The sequence below is a fragment of the Quercus lobata genome, chromosome 6, assembly GCF_001633185.2.
Source record: "Quercus lobata isolate SW786 chromosome 6, ValleyOak3.0 Primary Assembly, whole genome shotgun sequence".
Classification (NCBI taxonomy): domain Eukaryota; kingdom Viridiplantae; phylum Streptophyta; class Magnoliopsida; order Fagales; family Fagaceae; genus Quercus; species Quercus lobata.
In genome coordinates, this window is record NC_044909.1 from 12,263,978 (window position 1) to 12,282,632 (window position 18,655).

The 18,655-nt window shown below is 34.9% G+C and overlaps 3 protein-coding genes and 1 non-coding gene across 8 annotated transcripts; 2 read left to right on the top strand and 2 right to left on the bottom strand.

Annotated features, from left to right (window-relative positions):
- The first annotated feature begins 1,977 nt into the window (after positions 1-1,977).
- Positions 1,978-2,573, top strand: LOC115993972 (dirigent protein 11-like). The gene has a single exon (XM_031117972.1). The coding sequence runs from the start codon at positions 2,019-2,021 to the stop codon at positions 2,571-2,573; it is 555 nt and encodes a 184-aa protein (XP_030973832.1). The 5' UTR covers positions 1,978-2,018.
- Positions 2,574-3,526: 953 nt separating this feature from the next.
- LOC115993974 lies at positions 3,527-8,278 on the top strand. The gene is made up of 13 exons (XM_031117973.1): positions 3,527-3,612; positions 3,678-3,823; positions 5,137-5,185; positions 5,277-5,423; positions 5,944-6,080; positions 6,178-6,247; positions 6,451-6,541; positions 6,931-7,000; positions 7,130-7,225; positions 7,350-7,449; positions 7,545-7,631; positions 7,724-7,815; positions 7,904-8,278. The coding sequence occupies exons 1-13, from the start codon at positions 3,561-3,563 to the stop codon at positions 8,039-8,041; spliced, it is 1,275 nt and encodes a 424-aa protein (XP_030973833.1). The 5' UTR covers positions 3,527-3,560; the 3' UTR covers positions 8,042-8,278.
- Positions 8,279-8,389: 111 nt separating this feature from the next.
- On the bottom strand, positions 8,390-8,585 carry LOC115951087. The gene has a single exon (XR_004083223.1). It is a non-coding gene; the product is annotated as a U2 spliceosomal RNA (small nuclear RNA).
- Positions 8,586-11,899: 3,314 nt separating this feature from the next.
- Positions 11,900-17,186, bottom strand: LOC115993975 (vesicle transport protein GOT1-like). 5 transcript variants are annotated; one of them, XR_004093105.1, is made up of 10 exons: positions 16,864-17,186; positions 16,602-16,662; positions 16,430-16,492; positions 14,842-14,933; positions 14,636-14,716; positions 14,390-14,487; positions 14,224-14,305; positions 12,630-12,709; positions 12,402-12,480; positions 11,900-12,310 (listed from the first exon to the last, which is right to left on the bottom strand). XR_004093105.1 is itself a non-coding variant. In XM_031117976.1 (9 exons), exons 3-8 carry the CDS (start codon positions 16,458-16,460, stop codon positions 12,671-12,673), a joined length of 423 nt encoding a protein of 140 aa, XP_030973836.1. In that variant the 5' UTR covers positions 16,461-16,492; positions 16,602-16,662; positions 16,864-17,186; the 3' UTR covers positions 11,900-12,310; positions 12,630-12,670. The 5 variants fall into 5 exon arrangements, 3 of the variants coding, with proteins under 3 accessions (XP_030973836.1, XP_030973835.1, XP_030973834.1); XR_004093104.1 differs by having other exon boundaries at positions 12,402-12,709; positions 16,864-17,185; XM_031117976.1 differs by lacking the exon at positions 12,402-12,480.
- Positions 17,187-18,655: the final 1,469 nt, after the last annotated feature.

Sequence of the window (18,655 nt, forward strand, 5' to 3'; positions counted from 1 at the left end):
GAAAGTTAAAAAGTTTACTATTAATTTTAGTTCTTGGATTTTTTTTTGAAACTTTTTTTTTCCTTGTTAACTTTTCCCTCTCAAATGTGCGACTATGGTTGATAGAGAAAAAAAAAAAAAAAAATTATGGGTCTATACATAAAAGTGATAGTTGTCGAGGACGTTTTTGCGACAAGGGCCGAAAATGTAAGAATGACCCAAATCTTCCCTTGGGTTCTTTAGAAGTGTTTATTTGTGGAGAATCAAGCCCAAAATTCCAAATGTATAATGAACAAAAGGCTAATGGTGCTTTAACAAGAGAAAATCAAAATGCTAATAATGAAAGTGCAGAAAAAAAAGTATAAAAACATAACAGGTCTGAAATTTCGACCCACAGTCACGCAGAAGAAGAAATTGGGAAGGTTGTGAGGAAGAGAGGGAAGGTTCCCCTGTACCCATATTTCCACCCTTAAGGTTCAGAATTGTGAGAATATCTCTTGGCTTAGTGGGTTTTTGTTCTGAAGTTTCAGGTCTATAAGGAAAACGTGATTTAACAGGTCTAAAACTTTGACCCACAGTCACACAAAAGAAGAAATTGAGGGAGGTCGTGAGGAAGAGAGGGAAGGTTCCCTTATACCCATATTTCCACCCTCAGGTTTCGGAATTGTGAGATTGTTGGCTAGCTAAATAGGTTTTTGCTCTGAAGTTTCAGCTCTTTAGGTAGAATGTGGCTTGTTGTTTTTTTTAGTTGAAGAAAGACTCTTGTATTGAGCTTGGGCTGTTGCTCTCAGAGTAAAACCTCCTTCTTTGTTTTGAATCTGATTGTGGAATTTATATTGAGTTTGGGGTGCTCTAAGTGACTGGTTTTTGGTCAATAGAAAAGGCTTTGGACCCCAAGGTGTTAAGCAAGTAGTAATTTTCAGGTTTGCTTTTGTTTGGATAAAAGGAAGGATTACTTTTATCATCATTAAGGGAAATGTTTGATTAAACCCTCATTGGCTCCTCATTTTCAGTTGTTTCAAACCATTGGGAGGCTCAACTAGATGAGAGCTAGCAGCTGAAGTTGGCCAATGAGAGCCAACCATTTTTAAAGGAAAAAAAAGGTTCGGACAGAAACTTTGGGCCACAGTCACACAGAGCATAAAAGCTATTTTGGGATGGAAATTTTGGATACAAGTCCTCTTCCATGAGCCTGAGGTGCTACAAGTGTCCCTTACCCACTTGGTAGTACGCATGGGCTGGGCTCATGCAAAAAGTCCGAAAGGAACCGACCTATACCCTCCAAACCACACTTCCTCAATTTCTCCAAAAAGTCGCATGGGCTTGGGTCATACTTAAAAGAATAAAATAAAACATAATACATGAATTGGGCTTGTAAAAATGTGTCGCAAAAATGGGTATTAACAATAGTTTACCATCACAATCACACATATTATTAAGTTGTAATAAAAGTTGTGCGTGAACTTTAATGGTAGAATAATGATTTCTCTCTAACATCAAAATGGTACGGTGCAATAGCCTGCACTGGATCCAAATCCGTCTGAAAGAAGAGAGTGGGGTTTGGGATAAGGGACTTGAGCCCATACCTTGTCAAAAGCCAGTATGAATGAACTATGGTCTATGAACATCACAAAATGCATGAGCATTAACTATAGCCTATAGCCCACCTGGTCTGGAATGGTTGAACTACTCAGCCCATAAGATAAGAGGTTCCAAATTCCAAAACCACACTCATACACCAAAATTGAAATTGCAATCCGATCCACAAAAGACAATGTCATTTGAATATGTATATTATTGTCAACATATTGCTACAATACATAAAATAATCATATAAAATTGAATAATGAAAGCCTAGTTAAACAACAAAAGGTAATGCCGAGTTTTTCCCAACAACCTTGTCATTTTCCACTAAAAAAAAATCCCAACAAAGAGGCAAAGCATCTTTACCAACATCATCCACATTACAACATTGTTAAATTAAACACCAAACCAAACCTTCTTGTCCCAAAGTAAACAGACCCCAAAACCCAAAAGCCATGTCTAATCCTCTGAACCTCACCACCACCAATTTCTTCTTCCTCATCTTCACCATAACCATTCTCTATGTGACCTACACAATCCCAAGGCTCCAACTCCAACAACCCAAGCAAACCAACCTAGTCTTCTACGTGCATGACTACTTAACTGGTCATGACATGTCAGCAATCACTGTGGCTGGAAAAAGTGGGACCTCCTCTAGCATCTTACACTTTGGCACAATCTTGGCCGTTGATGATCCGGTAACTGAGGGCCCCAGCATAGAATCAAAGGAGATAGGTAGAGCCCAAGGCTTTTACATAAACTCTCAGTTGGATGGCAAAGGCTTGCACTTGGTTTTCTCTGTGATTTTCACTGATGGAGATTTCAAAGGGAGTACTTTGGAAATTCAAGGAGCTGATATTTTTACTATGAAGGAGAGGGAGTATGGTATTGTATCAGGGACTGGTTATTTTCGTTTTGTGAAGGGGTATGGTGTTATGGAGACTGAGTTCATGGACATAGCTAATCTTAGAGCTATTCTTAAGCACAATGTAACAGTCAAGCACTATTAATCATAATATAAAGTTACCAATTCGATATCTTTTGCATTTACATAATTTGTTACCTTTTTACCTTTTGTTTTGGCAACTAAATTGATCATTTTTGTTACTTATTTTGCTGCGCTTCATATGCTTTAAAGGTAGTCATATCACATGTGTTAGGGCCAGAGCATAGGGGCATTGGTTTCTTGCCTATCATTTTCAAGCCCCATTTTTTTTTTTTCACTTTTTCTTTTTTGAAGAGTTTTTGTCATTTTACAAATTACAATGGAGAGAGAAATAAGTTGTACTCATAAATTAATTCAGTCAAACATTCTCCCTTATGTGTGGGTTCAACTTCAAATTTCTCCTAAAGAAATATTTAATATATGACTTTTTAACTTTTTCTTTGATTGATAGATAGCAAATTTTTACTATTAAGTAAAAGGTAAAGGCAAATATAGATTTGCACTCAAAATTATCTTATCTTTTTTTTTTCTTTTTTCTTTTTTCTTTTTTAACTCAAAACCACCTATCTTGATGCAATGGTAATCAAAGTACTGCTTCTCAAAAAAGTTTAAATTAATAAGAAATGATAAATAGAATCACTAACAATTATTTTAACCAATTCTTATATATCCTAGTATTTTTTATTTATATGCTTTTGGAAACCACAATTTCGACATCTTGAAGGGATGAAATTAATTCTCATCCCTATTTTTTCACAAGGAATCCAATTATTTTAAGACTTCCAAAGTCAAACATCTCAAGACTCAAATTATCGACTCTGTAAGCAATTTTCGCAACGCTTGCCTGTAGGCTGTAGCATAATTAAATGAGGGAAATCGGTATAAAGCACCTGTCTTACCATTGCAGGCCCACATAGCAAAAAAATAAAAGCCCACTTTCTCAATTGGGCCAAGAAGAAAGCCGAATTCTCTTACCGCCGAATTCTGTTAAAAACGGATAAATATCCATCTCTTACTCACCTTTTCAGTGTTTCTGAGTTGCACTCTGGGGATGTCTCTGAGATTTTTTTGCAATTCTACAAGCTTCCCTCATCAACATCAAGGTCCTTCTTCTTCTTCTTCTTCTTTCATTGATTCTATGTCTGAAAGTTCTATGTTTGAATTTCAGTGAGAGGAAATCTTAAAAGCAGCAAAAACCTTGACAAGGTTAGAAACCTCGTCAAAACAGTTGGGGTTCCTTCATTAACTTCTTCTCCGCTTGAATCTCTCCGAAAGGGAAACTGGGTCAAGCTCATATGTGGTGCAAGCTTCGAGGTATCTAGTACAAAACCCTTAAACCCCATTAACCACAACACCACAACCACTTCTATATGTTAGAATACTAGTTTAAATGAGTAAATTTTTGCTCTTTCTTGTTAGCTTAAGCTTTTGGGATATTCTAATAATGTCTTCACTCTAATAAAAAGAAAAAAGTCTAGGGACATAAAAAAAAATTCACTACCTTTTTCACAATACCTAAGGTAAAATGGTTTGATTGTTTGTTAATAAAAGTGGTGTTAGTGGCCTATGTCAAAGCGATGTTGCTCCTATCATAACTTGTCCTGTCACGAATCCTGGAAAATTTTGTGAAAAATTGTGTGTCTTGTGTTACTCAATTAGAAATTCCACTGGTTGGACTTCACCTAAGAGCGGAAGTCTGCCCTACACGTCTAGCAGTTACGCCATATCGCCTGCAGTAACACTAACCTTCGATATCAGGAATTTCTCACTGGTTTACGCTCTTGCTGGAGGTGAAAACTGTGTACATAACTAATTAGGGTTACTATTTATAATCAATGAAGTGTTGCCAACAAAAAAGCACCTTTGAAAGCTCACTTATGTTGGAAGATGGAACAAGCACTCTAAAATGTTGTCATGGTTGTTACTAGCTGTTAGAGACACAAACATTGAATTGTCCCCTCATTTTTCTGCAAAATCCTGCAGAAAATACACATTCTGCTATTGTCTCACCTGAGCAAGAATCATCTTGATTAAGCTAGATGGCCATCTCATCCAAGCAGGACTTTCTCGTTAGTGCTAAATCCTCTGAAATCTCTTCTCATAAACTTTGCTTGTACTTAGCCTGTACCTTGCTTGAGCAACATCAGGTTAGAAATTTCACTTGTCTTGTATCTTGCTTAAGCAAGGTTCATACATAAAGTCTTGCCTGTCCCTTGCTTGTATCTTGCTCAAGCAAGATTCTAAAACACAATTTTATTTCTTTTAGTCATTGTTCTACCACTAAAGTAGGATCACTTACATATTACAAGTTACAACCTACATATGTATACTCATATATACAAGTATACAACATTAAAAATAACAAGCGTAGAGACAAAATTTTTCACACCTGCTAGCTAAAACAGTGTGATTGGTGTTAATAAAAGTGTCAGTAATGGCTCATGTGAAATGGATGTTGCTCCAGTCATAACTTGTCATGTCAACCAGTCTGGGAAAAATTTGTTTCTCTAGCGTTCTCAATTAAAAACCATTGGTTGGACTTTACTTATTAAGGGTATTTTTGGCCCAATTGTGTAGTTATTATTGTCGCATCGCTTGCAGTAACACTAACCTGCCTCTTTTTATAGGATGTTGTTGATATCAGGAATCTCTCACTTGTTTACACTCTTGCTGGAGGTGAAAACTCTTGAAAACTAGTGTTTGTATTTTTGTGTGTGTGTGATGTAGGTGAATGTGAATTATGTGTTTTTGATGAATGGTTGTGCAGTTGATTGCATTGACTGTGCTGCTGATTTGGCGGTTGTGAGCGCAGTAAATGATGGAATTGAATCGGCTAGAGACATAGTGGGCCTTAGAAGGCCTTGGGTAATGATCAGCGTCAATGATGACGAAGATCTTCACTTCCGAAAGGCTGGTATACATGCCTCCTTGCATTGGTTTAATTAGTAGTATCTTATTTTATCAGCACCAGCTAGTGCAGAAGCGCATGTAATATAATGTGCGTTATCAATTGAATTGAATAAGATTTGCAAGTGTTTTTACTTTTTATACCATAGATACAAATTATCATGTTATTTATGTAAATCAGACTTTGGCTTGATACACACTTATCACTAATGAATTAGCAGGTTTGTCAGGAGTAAGTCAATATTTAATTCAGCTCAATCATGAAGACAAATATTTTCTTGGTATTGTTAGACAAGCAAAGCATTAGGGTCAATGAAGCATTTAATGTCATGGATTTAAAAATTGTACAAATTAGATAGGTCATAGTATATTTTTGGTTTATCCAATGCAGTATGAATAAGGGAAAGCCTAATGTATCAGGTTGGAAATTTAGGTAGGTCTTGGGTGCTACACTGGCCACTTAAAAACAGGCTCATATATGAATTCTTTTGCAATTTGTTTAATCTGACTTCTGGCCACTTTAATAGAGTTTGATCCAGAGGATTGCCCACTTGACTGCTCAAGGCCTTGTGAGATTGTTTGTCCTGCTAGTGCAATATCACTCAATGAAGGAAACTCTACATTAGAAGTTTCAGATGGTACCGATGCATCTAGAGTTTTAAAGGTTTGTGTTCTTGATTCATTTTGATATGATTTCTAACTGCACACCCTATTGTTCATAATGGGACACATTTGCTATTTGTACTTAATATAATGTGCAGGGTGGAGTTATAACTGAACGCTGTTATGGCTGTGGCCGTTGCTTTCCAATTTGCCCCTATGATAATATAAGTGGGTGTTACTTTCCTTTGTCGTGCTGCTGCTTTTCCTTAATGTAGGCTATATAGCCTCTTTTTTATTTCTTTTTGAAGCCTTGGTTAAGACTCCAATCTTAATCACATTTGAAATTATAAACTTGTGTATTCTCCCTCTTTTGGTGTTTTAATTTAGATCTCTTTCATTATTTTCACATTTAATCTCACAAACTTGTTTAGGGGCAGTTACATATATAAGAGATACTACTGCTACGGCTGATCTTATAAAAAGAAATGGTATTGATGCTGTGGAGATACATACAAGTGGAAGGTACTACTTCGATTATATTAAACATTTTATAATACAAAATAGATGGTATATAATTTATATAGGTGAGGGGAGAAGGGCCATGGGATCTATTATTTTGTTTTGATTACATTTGCAACTGAACTTTATCCTCTTTAATGACACAGGTAAAAAGACTGAAAAATATCTCCTCAAAAGGAGCCTGTGCCAAATCTAAAACTATGCATATGATTGTAGTTGTCTCATCTCAAATGCTAGAGAAATTAATATGCTTCACTGCAATACCTTATGAAGGACAAATAACTTTTTCTTTGCCCTCAAATTCTTAGGAAATAACCAAATGTGACTATATCTTATTGAGTTTCATCCAAATCTAGGCACTGATGCACTGCATGAACTGATCCCTTCTGTAGGCAGAGTGCTTTCTTTGAAAAACTTTGGGATGGCTTGGGAGATTCAATTTCACATCTGCGACTAATAGCAGTAAGCATGGGATATGTCCTCTGTTGTCTTAATGTGTGTGTGTGTGTGTGTGTATGTTTGACACTAAGCTGTAAAGCAGTTTCCCGGTGAGGATCTTGAACATTATGAATTAATACTTTCTGGCTCCAGGTTAGCTTACCTAATGTTGGGGATTCAACCATATCCTCAATGAACACGATGTACTCTATTATGGAACCTAATCTACCTTGCTTCAATTTATGGCAGGTCTGTCCTATCTTAACTGAAATCCATTTGAACTGTTTAAATAAGTTTCAAATGATATCATCAATCCAAATTTTACTTTTCCTTTCAAACAATCCATCTATCTAATATAATTCATGAAATGAAGTTGGATGGCCGCCCCATGAGTGGAGATATTGGACGAGGTGCCACAAGGGAATCAATTGCCTTCGCTGTTCGATTGGCTGCTGTGAAAGACAGGCCCCCTGGTTTGTATTTGGATTCCCTAAGTTCATAGAAAATGTGTTAAGTTTCGATTTTGCTTTTGGTAAGGTGTCAGTTCTTTACTCCTTTCAAATGGTAGGTTTTCTTCAATTGGCGGGTGGCACCAATGCTCACACGGTTGATGGATTAAAGAAAATGGGACTTTTTCAAACAACATCCATTACTAGTAATTTTATCACCCTTTTCCCCCCCTATTTATCTGTCTTTCTGATTTCTATTGTATTCTTTTGATGTTTCCCTTCTGTTATTTGTTACCAGAGAACCCAAAGGATGAAATACTTACAGCCAGTTTGCCTAACTCATTGCATGCTTTAATTGGTGGCATAGCTTATGGTGGCTATGCAAGGAAGGTTGGCCAGAGTTATATTCACGGTGATTCCATTTTATAAGTTTTCCTCAATTATATATATGCTTTAACTTATGCAATTCCATATTCAGATTGTTGGAAGGGTCTTGAGTTCTATGCAATCACAGTATGGTGTTGCTCGCATTGAGGATTATCCAGAACATCTCTTGGAGGCACTTAGAGAAGCCCTTGCTTTAGTTGGAACAGTCAAATCCTATGATCCATTTTAAACATGTCAGTAGTAGTATTAAATAATAATCCTTTTTTTTTCCCTTTCTTTTTCATTGTATACCCCTAGTCAACTATCAAACAAACCAAGCTTTCACCAAAAGAATGTATATGTTATATCCAATTTTTTAGGTAACGTAATATTCATTCAGTCTGAATACCTTTTATTAATTTTTGATTTATGGGCTTGTTGGTTCATGGACCTTTCAGTGGGAGCCATGAACAGGTTTTTTATATCACTTAGAATTGTGCTTATGCAGTACACTATCACAAAAAAAAAATTTCCCTATGATCCTTGAAACAGATCCATTTAGGCCATAGATCCTTGAATCACTTTAACACTAGATTTAGTGGGGTGTGCCAAGCCCAAGCTTTAGTGCAACGCAAAGGCTACACTCAAGAACTCTAGCAGCAAGCTACTGTGGTGAGTCCTTCCCCATGAAAAATTAATTTAATATCATGTGAGCTTATAACCCACGTATCAGATATTAAACTGATAAGAACAGATACTACACTTGATCTTAGCCAAAAGGCCGAGAAAGGTATGATTTTGAACTTGTTAAGCTGGCTGTTTTATATTAAGTCCGATGCTTCTATTTTATTGTGCCTGTTGGATGTGGGACTTAATTCGAAACTGTTTGTTATTCTTCTGCTCCTAGCAATGTTGTTGAACTCCTCCAACAGTTGGGCACTTCTTGATCTCTCAAGCCTTTAATAAGCCTTCCAAATACCAAGTACCAAAACAAGAATAACAAGCCTTGCATCTGTGGAGATAGGAAAATCTCTATGAGCCCAATTGTATGTATCCCGTTTGTGGCAGCCTCAGGGAACTAGCATACTCTATCCATGACTGAGTTTCATAGACTGCTCTGTAATTTACTATTATATGAGATGAGAGAATACAACATTATTGTATTATCAGAGTATTGTATAACGATTTAAAAAAAAAAAAAAATTAAGTGTATGTATGCTAACTTATTTATGAAACAATGAGTGTGAAGCTCAATTTTAGTTATTTAAATTTGTATCTGTAATTGTTCCCCATATCCCTAGATTAGATCCTCAAATCAAAGTACAACTTATGTTTAACTCTTTATTTACAGAACTTATGTAGGTTGTACATCATTATTTAAAATTTTGCAAAAAGCTTTTTTTTTTTTTTTTTTTGGTTAAAAAATTTGCAAAATGTTATAGTACTTGGTTTTAATAAGATGTATTATAAAATAATAAAGAGTGATACGGAGGGTGTATTATAAAAATGAATCATTAAAGTAGAAAAGAAGTTTTTGAAGAGGTAAAATCTAACTGAATTATAGAAATCTGAATATAAAAGCTTTTAGAGCATTTCTATCAGTTTATCTAAATTTTTGTATTGTTTGGACAGTGAACAGTAACATTTATCTTTTATCTATTTACTTTTTCAAATACACTTTTCAAAAAATTCTCTATCATTTTCTCTATCTCATTTAAATATTATTTCTTCATTTGTTTTTTATTTTTTTTTAATCATCATTTATTATTCCTACGTTCATTCCCAACAACTAAATTTTTCAATGAGAAGTATTATATCCATAATATTTTTTGCAATACTTTCACAAGAATCACAACAAAATCTTATGTAGAAAATTATTATTAGTTCTAATTTGAACCCACCACTAAAATTATTTTTTTACTCACCAATATTAGCTAATAATAATCTATTACTTAAGATTTATTGTGAAAATATTGTGGTAACATTTCTTATTCTTTATATTATCTGTCCTTTCTTAATTTCATCTATACATTTCTTTTCTTTTTTTTCTTTTTTTATTCTCTTGTTTTTTCCCCACCACACACGTATCCCACTCCTATCTCTATCCTCCCTTCTTTTTCTTTTTCTACTTGATTCCAGATCACTCTCTCTCTCTCTCTCTCTCTCCTTTTCCTTTTTGTACTTGATTCTAGAACATTCTCTAGCTCTCTATGTGATAAGAAACAGAGAAAGAACAAGTGAGAGATATCTTGCTTTCTCCACCATTGATCGAAGGACACAGGCAGGCGCAGAATCAATGTTCACTGTGTCAAGCCACGCCTTCCGCTCTACCGTTGCTCGTCTTCCTCCCCAACGCAACCCAGATGGGTTAGATGGCTTCTGTCTTTTTTTTTTTCTTTTATTGCTATGATTTGATCAAATTTTAAGATTGTGTTTTTGAGTTTCTATTTTGATTATGCTTGAGTTTAGAAATGTTTAAGAGAAAGGATTGTTGTGTTTGTAGCCGTTGTGAGAGGAGAGAGAAAAAATTGTTGTTTACTGAGTTGTATGATTTTTTTTAAGTAGAAAAATTCATTTGGAGTTGCTATAGTGTTTTCTATATCTAGAAAAGCACTGTAGCAGCTTCAAAAAAAAATTGGAAAAGTTTTGCATTTGGAGAATCTATTGGAACTGATTTTTGGGGTATGTTCTCCAAAAAAATAAATTTAGCTAATCTATTGGAGATGCTCTTTATATCTCCAATAGCATTATCTTGTCCCCCAAATTTGGACCTTCATTCTTTTCTTTTGGACACCATTAGGGACATAATTGCAAGGTTGAATAACAAAATGGTGTGATGGTGGGTTTGGCTTTCAGAATACTTATGGCGTGGCATCCAAAGGTGGATTAGGGGATCCAAGTTTAAATTTGAATGAAATCAAGACAACAATTTGGCCTGTATTTGATAGATATTAGATAGCAAAAAAGTGAGAGAAGCTAGGGATTTCATCCAATAAGAACATTCGCATCAGCCTAGAAGTATTTTTAGTCAAATTTGGTCTATAAAGCTATTTTAATTTACTAATTTGTAGATACTCCTACATCAAACTCAATACTCTACCTCCAATTTTATATTAAATACTTATTTTATTCATTATTCATTATTCATTATTTCTTTCTCTCTCTATTTCTCACACTCTCTTCCAGTCTTCCTCACCAAATCCTATTGTGTCTCTTTCTTTATTTCTCACTCTTCCTCCATGATCACCGAAGCTTTATCTCTTCCTCAATGACCACCAAGCCTCTCTCTCTTCCTCTCACTTCCTCTCTTCCTCCATGGCCAGTGAGCCCATCGTCGATCTTGCTGTGGGTGGATTGGCAGGGGTGCATGGTGGTATTGATGGCCATGATGGACGGCTCATGGGGTTGGGTTCACTGGGTCTTTGAGTTGGGGCTTTTGATGGCTATTTGTTGTGTTTCTGAAAGCTTGAGGTTGATTTTGGGCGAAGGGTTTAGTGTTGCAATATTTGAGGTTAACGGTTTTTTTGGTTTGTTGGTTGTCTGATTCAAAGTGGGTGGAGCGGATCAGATGGTGGGTTGTAGATCTGATGTGGGTTACTACCTTGGTGGTGGATCGATGAGAGAGAGAGAGAGGAATAAAAAATAAAATAAAAATAAAAAAGAGATATACTATGTCTATAACATTTTTACAACAAATCACAGATGGTTAGTTATTATTGGTTCAAATTTGAACCTATCACTAAGATTACTTTTTTGCTCCAACAATAACAATCAGTAACAACTGACCACTTAAGATTTGTTGTAAAAATGTTGTAGACATATCATTTCTTAAAAAAAATATATATATATATATATATTTTAACATCAGTGATGAACAGTACCCCACCACAAGTAACGTGGTACTGTTCATTGCGAATCTTTAGATAATATATAGCTATTTTTTTAACATCAGGGTAGTTTAAGCCTGCAGCAGAGTGCTCGCTTACTACCGTGAAATTTTATTTTTTTTGTTTTAACTGTCACTTTAAATATTTCAGGGGAAAAAAAGATTTCCCCTTTTAAAATTAATTTTAAGTATATAGATCATTTGATGTCTATTACATTCAAGTTGACCAAACAAACAATCAGCAGTATATTGTCCAAAATAGTTACAATCCAACAGAAGATCTTTAATCAAACTGCCTAAAATCACTCATTTATTTTGGTCTAATGACTCTAATCACCACCTACCTATTGGATTATCTGTTACACGATCAGAGAAACATTGGGGGCACAGCTCGAATAAATGGTACCAACTGAAAGCAATACCAAAAAGAAACCATTATCATAATACCTTTGAAAGAACCAGGCATTTCCTACCATTGACTGAGATTGGGATTGCATAAAAAGATCAAGATCTTCGTCTTCATAATCATGAGCAACAATAAGTCAATGATAGCAACAATATTAGATCAGCTAGTCTATCTTCTTCATTTTCTTTTTTCTTTTTTTGGGTTTGGGTAGTCATTTCCAGTGGGATCTGGCAAAAATACAAATAAATGAAGTGAAATTCCCCAATGCACTCCATTTATTCATAAAGGTAAGAAGAATCACAAGTCAGAACTACACACAATCAATGGTAACTTGAATATTGGAACATGCACCAGAGAGGTTAAGTCTGAAACAACTTCTGATCCAGTAACATAAACCCTGGAATAGTACATATTATAGCCCAGATTAACTTTCTTTTGATAAAAGATAAATCTCATCATCAAATGAGTATTCTTTTCTACAGCCACCACGTCAACCAAATGAAAAAATTATGGGTCTCGATTTGACTGTATATTACAAGAACTTACGACTGGGCCTCTCTGCAACTTTTCTGGAATCTTTTCCTGGCTTATACAGGCACCCGCTTACCCCGATACCGGTCAAAGAACTGCACATGGAAAAAGCAAGCAAGCTTACTTATAAAAATCACACTTTGCTGCATGAGTGAAGAGTATGGACTACGGAGAGATTAGAACCACATAGAACTAAAAGTAATGCTTTTACACCAACTAAAGTGAGTGCAAATATTTACACAGCAATACATCCCCTTCATTGAACTGGCACTATTTTCTATATGGATGTTAAATGTAGCAATTCTCCAATAATTTTCCATCATTTTGGAAGGTACTATGGGTTGGGGGTGGAGGGAAGATTGAATATTCTGAAGTCAGTGTTGCACCAATGTGAAAACCACTCCCCCCCACCCCCCCAACCCACCACCCAAAAAATAAAAAGAACAATGAACAATGTAGCTTGTAGGTGACAAGAACCTCATTATATGATTATGGCATATCAATGATACACAGAGCTGTGAAATTTAGAACTTCTGCCGTAAATGCGATTGCAATGCACATGCTTGTAAAGAATTATGCCCACAAGATGTATTATCATAGATCATCAGTTAGAGGTTACCTATACTTTTCTTTTATTTAATTACTACAATAAATTACCAATCACATCAAGAATTAATGAGATTTGTTGATGCATCTGATCCACAATGATATTTAACAGCTTAATTGCATCTAAACCTGGAATCGAAGTCAAATACAATTAGCAGAACTCCCCACCCCCCCACCCCTCTTCTGGTTTTTTTTCTCTCCTTTTGCTCAATTCTGAGCAAACACTCTCACTACTTAGAATACATTGACAAATGTCCAATTAGTTCCTTTCTCTTGATTTTTCAAAAAATTAATTCCTTTCTCTTGTATTTCCATACTTTGCCATATAGATAATCACTTGCTACTTTATAATTGGTGGCATTGTAACTAGCCTTGGGTAACTAAAGCCAAGCTCACCCAGACCCAACAAGGGTTAAAAAATAATTTATATGAAAACTGCTCCTGGCCCTATCAAATACCTTTCTTTTTTTTTTATAAGTGCTCCTGGCCCTATCAAATACTCCCTTCATCCTAAATTAAATGTATTTTTTTCCTTTTTAAGACATCCCAAAATACATGTCCACTAAAGTGGAAAATAGTTACCAATTTCCTATGTTGCCCTCACCTTTTTTGAGCAAACAAAAAATTCTTATTAAAAGTCGCAGAACCTCTTATATGAAGTAAATGACAATTTAGGAGGATCAATATATTTTCATATTAATCTATAAAGCACTGCACCACAAGCAAAGTCCAAATGTTAATCTATAAAGCACTGCACCACAAAGATTTTTTTTAATTTTTTAATTGGATAAATAAAGCACAGCACCACAAAGAAGAATAATTTTTCTTTCTTTTGTCTAAATGAACTTCCACGAGACTAATTGCTTCAGTCTTTGCCTATATGGTCTTTTATGAATACTAAAGTCTAGCAAACATTCAGTTAAAAAAATAAGATAAGATATTACAGTTTGAATTTGAAACAAAAATACTATAACAAAACATTTGAGTTCCAAAATAAACATACCGATCTGATATATGGCTGTTGGATCAACCAACCGAGAATAGGTATCCTTTGCAAGAAAACTGCCAGTGTTGGCCAGAAGCCACTGCAAAGTATATTCCATAATCAACTTTAAAATTGCATAATGACAGATTAATGTGAAATACATGGAAGTAAGAATTATACAGACCTGAAGAGTACAATGAACCCGTATGACTCCAAAATCATGCCCACAATTGGCCATCCAATGACAACAAAGAAGAAGCCAACACCAAATGAAATTGTTCCCTGTACAAGCAGAAGGGGGGAAAAATAAATAGTGAAAAAGACACGAAGCCATGCATGCATGTGTATGAAAGTGTTGTGTGTGTGTGTGTGTGTGTGTGTGTGTGTGTGTGTGAGAGAGAGAGAGAGAGAGAGAGTAAAGTGATTAAACCTTAAAATTTTGACGCTTCATGAAGAACTGCATGGTAGACTTCGGTCCAATGGTCAGAGTCACCCCTGAGAAGAAGAGTATCTGATTAAGTACACACAAAAGTAAGACTGTTAAATAAGTTTCATGTCAACAAGAAGCAAAAGATATATATTTATTAAAAAAGAAAAGGAACCCAAGCAAGCAAATGCTAAGACTGAGGCACTTACGTTTCCCATGGCAAGCAATCCCTTGTCAAAGAAGAAGATAATCCCCAGGAATGAGAAAAATACGCCAAATCCTGTCAGTCCTAATCCAATCTCTGTTTCATTTCACAATTGCAAGTATTAGGGGCAAACGAATTCAAATAGACTAAATATGAAAGCACCAGGCACTACTACAATGTTTTAAAGAACACAGATACAAGACAAGCTAATTCACATGAAAGTACCACATTTACATCTAATTGGCCCCAACATGAAGCAGAGATAGACAAACTCGACATGATTCAAGAATCAAGGCTATGTTCATGTGTATTGAATGTCTCAGATAGAAGAACATAAACCTAAGAAATTTTTTAAGCCCCCAAGCAATAGGTCCAGCAGTACTAGAAAGGAATATGACTTTATCACCTAATCCAAAGTCAAGTCACTTGAATCCTATTCCTACTACAGTACACAGAATCATCATTCTAGTTTTGGTGTGGGGAGCTGAACTATATAAAACTTAAGATTGACTCAGATTTAAAACCATCTCAGGGTACTAAAATGCTTATACACAAATCTGCATACAAGGGCCTAAACTCCCCATAGTAATCACTCAACTTTCTTCTATGACTGAAATGCAAGGTCTGCCACCTTCAAGAAAGACCTGAAGAGAATCACCACAAAGGAGGTTTGGCAAAGCTGTAGTAGCTACTGCTCAAAACTCAAGAAAGCATGCAATATTTTAAGACAATCAGCCCTTGTGCAAATGGCACTCCTCCTCTCACAAGTGTGGGTGGAGGGAAAGTTGCTGGTTCAAATCCCATGGGTATGTGACTATGTGTGTAACTTATCCATTAAAAAAAAATTCATTGAGCTATAGTTAACTAGTATTTCCTTCTCCAATTATTATGGGAAGGAGGGTAAGGTCGTGAATTCAAGACCCACTGGGGGGTGATAGCCAAACGATAATGGCATCCTTTGTGATGTCCCATGTCTGTGATTCAAACACCCACCTACCCCACAATCTACCTATCATGGGGGAAAAAAACCCTATTCATTTAACACATTATGTCACCTTTTTAACTGATACATAAACATGTATATATTTCTCAATTGACACTTCCTAGTGTTTCCAACAGGGACGTTCAAGGTTCAATTCCCCCGCCCGCAACTATCGAATTACCAAAGAAACATGTATATACTTCTCAACCATAGAAACATCATAAAGCCGGTTACCAAAACTAAATATTCAGTGTCATAACTATAAATTAAAGACCCAAAGCATCAGAGTATTTCATACAAGCACTAACTCAATGCTGAAAGCAAAACTTAAAGGAAGATAATTGCAAGATTATAATTATAAATCTTCTTAAGCAAAGCACATATACAACCTCGATGAACTTAGGTTAGGTCAGTTTTATCTACATAACCAAAATTTGTAAGCTAATCTTTCTCAAATGTACTTATAATAAGCTTATTCCAACTCTATTCTCAGCAATACATATCATTTCCATATTCAATCAAAGCACACAAAATAAACACTGTAACTTCAAAGTTTTTAATCTCTTTCTCCAAAAACATAACTAATATATCAAAAAAAAATTGCACTCACTCTTTCGGTCATTCATCTCAAAGGAAACCATTTTTTCGATGATTCAGGTAAGCCTAGGGTTCACTGCACCACAAAAGAGTAATATTCGAATTGAAATGAGAGAAAGAAATAATCGAATTAGGGCTTGGATTTGGAAACTACGTATTCATAGAAGATCTGGATGTAATAGTACCAGTTCGGTGAATCTGAAGAAGGAGCGAACTCGATTCGATGGCGAAGATATTTGCGAGGACCTACAAAACAGAGATTTAAATCGAACGAATCGTTAGAAACAGAGATTAAACTGAGTCCAAAACTCTGTTTGGTTGCCGATAAAATAATAGAGAAATAGTAAGTGAAAACTTAGCCCTAAGTTTTCTCTTTCATTCAATACGGTTTTCTCAGTAACCAAACAGGAAGGGCAAAGTAATTGCAGAGAGAGAGAGAGAGAGAACCTGTGAGTGTGATGCGCACAAAGAGAGAGAGAGAGAGAGAGAGACAGACAGAGAGAGAGAGGGCGAGAGAATAGCAGAAATGGCTATCAAAGAGAGAGGCGCGTGAAAGTCACGAAATATGCGTGTCAGTTTCTCTAAGAAGCAATGAGATATAACTAAGTAACGAACTTGTTATAAAAGAACATTTTATTTATACTCCATTTATATAGTGCTAAAGCCTTATGGGCTAAGCCTAGTGATGCTGTTAAACCAATTGAAAACGAGGGAGGACGGTAGAGAAGTTGAATTGGCAATTTCTTTGCAACTGCAGTGGATGCTTTCCAGGGAAGGAGGGAGACTTGGACTCGGGGAAATGGACCCCCTATTTTTATTTTATTTTTTTTTAATTTTATTAATATATACATAGTATCAATTTTAGTAATTTTATACTATAAAATTACACTTTACCTGTAACATTATCATTGATTTTTTTTTAAATACTACCCTCGCCAAAAACTTTTCTATAACATTTTTATAAACTGTTGAGATAGTAAAATTTTATTGGTTTATATTTAGGCTATCACTTATCTCACATTTTTACTTACTAATAACCATTCACAACATTAATAATTTATAAAAAAGTTTGTAATTTTAGAATTTCCCTCTTTTTAAAGGCCAGGTCTAAAATTTAAAGCAAAATAAACAAGCCAAAAAAATTATTCAACAATAAAAATTACCAATAGTAAAGCTAAAAACAGTTAAACTCAATCAATCAATTTTACCCAAAACAAACAACCTGACTCTTTAAATAAATTTAAACAAAATAATTTTGTCCTTATCTGGATGCACACATAAAAAAGAAAAAAAAAAAAAACCATTAGCTGCTAAACAACTGAGCTGGAAGCTAGAGCCACCGCGCATAACTAACAGCAAAGCTACCCTCCCTAACTTCAAGTCATGGCTCCGTCCCTGATGCTTTTGGTATTTAAATTCTGTCTCCTTCACTGAAACTATTGAATTATAAAAATAAATAAATAAAATGGCTAACAAACTATTTAAGAAAAGTTTTAACACTATTTTTATAAGAAATATAAAAAGTCGCCAAAATTTTTAACTTTTCTTTTCTTTTCCCATAAAATTTAATATATATATATATATATATATATATATCCTAAACCAATATCCTTAAGACATCTATTAACATTTCTCATTAAACTAATATATTAATAATATCAAATTTAATACCAAATTGTACCGTGAAAGAGAGAAATGAAGCCTTTTTTCAAACCAAATAATGACCTCTCGATTCTCTTTTGCAATACTAGTAAGAGTTTAGTGTCTTTATAAGGATAAAATTTGACAACATACTCGGTTGTACCCTAAAACTATAACTCAACTACATATTTATTTATTTGACATAAATTTTTGACAAATCCACCATTGGATTACATTTTGAACAAAGTTTTGTCACAAAATTGGTTATAATCTAATGCTTTGTTTGTTTCGTTGGAAAACTTTTTGTAAAAATAGGTTTCCACATTTTTTAGTATTTGGTAGCACACAAAAAAATTGGTCAACGGAAAACTATCTTTAGTTAACGAAAAACCTTAATAAAAATAAGACTTATTTTTTATAAGTTGTTTTCCAAAAAAAAAAAATTGGAAAACAATCTCTCTCTCTCTCTCTCTCATGATAAGCTCTCTCACTTTTTCTCTTCCCTTTACTTTTTTTTTTTCCTCACACCCCCACTGTCACTAATTCTGGTCTCTCCTCTTCCCATAGATCTCTCTCTCTATCTGTCTCTCTTCTCTCT